General features: G+C 61.3%; 1 protein-coding gene across 1 annotated transcript; it reads left to right on the forward strand.

Moving 5' to 3' along the window:
• Positions 1–1,999: 1,999 nt before the first annotated feature.
• AURANDRAFT_38974 (hypothetical protein) lies at positions 2,000–3,036 on the forward strand (the record flags this gene model as incomplete). Its single annotated transcript, XM_009042517.1, has 2 exons — positions 2,000–2,508; positions 2,557–3,036. The coding sequence occupies 2 exons, from the start codon at positions 2,180–2,182 to the stop codon at positions 2,669–2,671; spliced, it is 444 nt and encodes a 147-aa protein (XP_009040765.1).
• Between the last annotated feature and the right edge of the window lie 1,518 nt (positions 3,037–4,554).

Below are 4,554 nucleotides of genomic sequence, written 5' to 3' on the forward strand. Positions count from 1 at the left end.
TTGGAGCGTTATGCGCCGGGATCGGCACTGGGAAAGGTGCCTCGCTACTGCTGCAAACGCCTGCGTCCGGGCGTCGATCCACCATGACGCGGATCCAACGCGTTTGCAGCAGCGTCGACCGTCCGGAAGCCGTCGAACCCGACGTCGGTCGGCTCGAGGTCCCTAGGGGCAGCCCGAGGCGCCTGGGGTGGGACCTCGCCGCCCGAGATGGTCTGGACCCGATCCCATGGTGGTATGGAACGGATCGAGACCATCTCGGGCGGCGCGGGCAGCCCCAGATACCCCACGGCCAACGTCGGGACGAAACGCCGCCAGAGCTCGGCCCGATGGACTCGACGATTTCGGGCTCCCCCGACGAACCCACCGCCTTGAACGCGACGGGGTCGATGACGAACGATCTCCGCTGCTGCGATGGCTCGAAAACTATGTTAGAGGGGTCGCGAGCGGGCAGCGCGTCCCATCCCACCCACTCTACCTCCCCGTTCCAGTCGCCACGCGGTCGTATGAGCGTCTCGTCTTCGCATGTGCCTCTCCCTCGTCCTTGCGGCCCTCGCAGCTGCTGGGATCGTTGCACAATTCTGCATATTCGCGGAGCGGCGGGCCCTCAAAGACGGCCACCCCATTGCAGCGCGCCGCCAAACGCTGGCACACTGTCGTTCATGAAGTGTGTGGCTGTGTTGGCCTGGAGTTGCTTACTGCTATAGCATGCTAGCCCGGGCCTAGCCGAGACCTGTGTTCGATCGACTTTTACGCCGGCGATGCGCGAGGAGCTCGAGGTCGCCGCGGCGGCGCCCGAGGACACGGCGGGCACGGGACTCGCGGACCTCGGGCCGCCCGCGCCGCGCTCGCCGTCGCGCCCGGGGTCCCCGGCGACGCTCGCCGCGATGATGAGAGGCGCGGCTGCCATCGGAGCCCACGGTCGCTTCAGCACCGGGATTTGGAAATCCCGAGGCCATTTGGTTGACGCTCACAAAAGCAAAGTTTACCCATGTTTTGATGGCTTCGGACGAAAGCACGCGGTCTCGGACGAAAGCACGCGGTCCGACGAACTCGAAGAGACACGCGATGGGCATGTAATCACCAAAGGCAGCCCCCTAGCGCCGCGCGCCTACCACGGCGCCCATGGCCCCCGCGGCGACTCTCGAGGCGCGCAACAAGGGCTGCACGCTGCAAAAGAAGCGACGCGAAACGAATTGCGTCTCGGCGAGAACGGGTGGTTTTAGGGGCTCCTGTGGGTCGTGATGGGGCCACGCGACCCGATTTTGGCTGCCTCGGACGCGGTGCAGCGTCGGAGATCGTTCATAGACACCCCGGGTGCCTTCCGTCGCGCGGGTTTGGCCGTGGAGGCCCAGGTCGTCGATAGAGAGTGTCCCGAGGTTGTGCGCCGCGGCCTCGCGCCGCGCCGTCCCGGGGCCGGAGGTCGCAAACGTTAGGAGAACAAAGTTGCGAAACCCATTCCTGGTACCATGAGGCGTCCAAAAACGCTCGAAGTTCTCCTAACGTCGCCGCCGCCGCCCCTCCAGCCCACCGCCGCGAGCGCGGACGCAGCGTCGCGTTACTCGGCAAAGACGTCATGGAATAGGACCGCGTCTTCGACGAGGCAGCCCCCAGGCCGCGCGCGCAGGGCGCCGCCGGCTTGGCGCGGGCCGAGCGGCCCGTAGTGGGGCGGCACGGGGCTGCCGAGCGGGAGGAGTTCTCCATAAGATCGAGTTCCAAACCCCGGCTTTCGATGATATCAAGCGACCGTGAGCCTCATCGGACGAGCAGGGCTCTCAGGGCAACATCGTCTTTTTTCGCCCAGGCGCCTGCTAGCATGCTCCAACAGTGGCAACACATGTCAAAGCTCGCGTCGCGTCGATGCCCGCGTCCAACGTCGTCTTCGTGAATTCAACACACCCGAACCCGCCCAGCACCCGCCCCGCGCGTTCCGCGCACCCTGCGCCGCGCACGCGGCGCGACGCGCGCGACCCCGGCCTCGAAAACCGAACCAACACATGTTAAAGCTCGCGTCGCGATCACGCTCCCGCAGGAGATGTTTGAGCACCGCAGATAGCAAGGTGCAACGCTACGCCCGTGCAGCCCTCTAGTGGCCGCGAAGGTGCGCGTACATCACGTACTCCCAGTAGCTCGTGGTTCTGGCTGTGATTCTGGCTGCATCACGGCGCTATCCCACGCTATCATGCTGTTCCAGTGCACACGCAGTCTCGGTGCAGCGGCCTTACGAAAGTACGCATCCAGCAGTCTGGATTTTGTTGTAAAGAAATACGTGAGAACTGGAGATCCGCGCGCGCCGTCGTCTTCGAAGATATTATCGATGTTGGCGTATCACGCCGCTGCGGATCAGACCCTGGAAGCGATACTAGACGCCGTGGACGATCTTGAACAGGAGCGTGATGACGTCGAGTGCGAGCTTGCTTCGGGAGTTCTGAGTATTAAATGTTTGGACGGTTCGTGGGTCATCAACAAGCAGGCTCCCAACAAGCAGATATGGTTGTCATCGCCCATGAGGTGCGTAAAACGTTGGTTGCGATCGTTCCAATCCGCCTGGCCCGGCAGTGGCCCCTGCAGGTACGAATGCGGAGAGGATGGCATCTGGAGACATACGCGCGATGCCTCGAAACTTTCCGATCTTCTCCGCGCCGAGCTGCAGCTACACATTCATGGTATCTAGGGTCCCGATGCTCCCGGTGGCATCCCGTGGGTCATCTATAGTACGCAGCTTCTGGTCACGTGCGTTAACAATGGAAGGAACGCAAGATGCGTCCGACCAGCGATTCCCACTGACGGCACAGCTTCGAGTGCTTCTAGCCCCAGCATGGCGCAACGCTCGGCCGTGTGCGCTAATATGAGGCCATATCATGTCATCAGCCACGGCGCTGGGCCATCGATTAGTAACGCCTTGACGGGAGCCATTCGCGCAGAGCGGAGTCCTCAAACTCCTCGCACCACACGCCCAGAAGAGCCCGTTTCCCCCCCGTGGAACGCGCGTTAGCGAGATAGTACTAGTCCTTACACACCTAAGTGTCGCTTCGCTGCAAAGGCTCAACAACAAACAAAACGAGTGCTGAGAATCGACTCGTTCGAACTCTAGAGCTCAAACAAGCTCACAACTGATGCCCTCCATGGAATTCATAACACTGCTGCGCCACATGTGGCTGTCGAGCCGGGCTATGGTAATTTTATGTTGAACTTCCCCACGCCTATGTTGCACTTATTGACATCGTGTGGTCCATGTGAGCCATTCGAGGCGCCTAGCCTCTGAGAGCACCGGACACGCCGTTCCATCGGCCTCCGAGCACATCCATGAAGCCCTGCGGCCCACACACTGCCCGGCGGCGGCTGCTGACGACCACAGGCTACTTCAACATAGGGCTGTCTCTTCAACTTGAACTTCAATATGGGCCTGGGCCGCGCTCGTTTCGGCCACTCTTTTGCTCCAAGGTAAGGACTCAAGGCCTGCTCATGCGGCGGCTGCGCCAGGGGGAGTGCAGTGTCATCTCCATAGTGTGACGTCGCGATAATGAGGGAGCAGGGTAATGTAACTTATTTTGAAATTATGGGGATGATGGTAGATCACGAAAGTACTCAATTCAGATAGATCCCTGTTTTAAGTTCACTATACTGACTACGAGGAAATCCCTTTTAGGTTCAGCCCCGCAACTCCCCTTAGCACAAACCGTGGGGAATTAAAGTACGACCGCGGCCACGGACTTGTACGCCGCGGCAGCCCCGCGGAGACGAGGCCCCCGCGGTGGAATTTGGTCGACGCCAGAACCACCTCCAATGGGGGCACCGACGGTCAGGCTTACGCCTAGGGGTCATGGAAGGCCACTCCGACCACCAGAACGGGCTGCCGTGCGTCGGAAGCTTGGCCTCAGAGGTCTCCGTTCCCGGCCCGCGCGTACGTGTTTGGTACTCAAGCCAGCGAAACGGCTAGCCATTCGTCCCAAAGCGAGCGCTTCTGGCAAGTAAAGACCATGCCTCTCTCTCCTTCGAAGCTGGTGGGGATCTGGCTGAACGAAGGTAAGCTAGTTATCCCCGCCGGGGGGGTTGGTCTTTACATGCCAGCGAGCGCTTGTTTTTGGCACGTCTAGCCACCGGGCGTCCCTGGCCGCACACCAATCCCCGGTAGTTTGGACAGGGGGCGCGTCGGCCATCGGACGCCGTCGCCGGAGCAAAACCCGCCTTTGTAACAATGTCATCTTCGTTCTTTTGTGAACCCGACTGCCCGACTGCCCGACTGGCTCATGATGAGTACACGGACGGTGAGAGCGCCCGGCGCGGTCGTTCGCTCGAAACTCGATACAACGTCGCTGAAGGTCGCAGTTTTGGAGCCAGGCGAGACGGTGCACCTTATCGAAGAAGATTGCACGTATATTACCGACAACTGCGCCACGCGCCAGGTCATGCGGGGCCGCATCGAATACCCCGTCGACGGCTGGGTCTCCCTGAAATGTCTGCGGGACGCCGTGGAGGAGGAAGACTTCGTCTACAAGAAGGGAAAGGTTAGGAGCGCAAGCGCGGCCAAGACCACGCACGACCAAGGCACGTCCA

The sequence above is a fragment of the Aureococcus anophagefferens genome (genome assembly GCF_000186865.1).
Source record: "Aureococcus anophagefferens unplaced genomic scaffold AURANscaffold_33, whole genome shotgun sequence".
Lineage (NCBI taxonomy): Eukaryota > Pelagophyceae > Pelagomonadales > Pelagomonadaceae > Aureococcus > Aureococcus anophagefferens.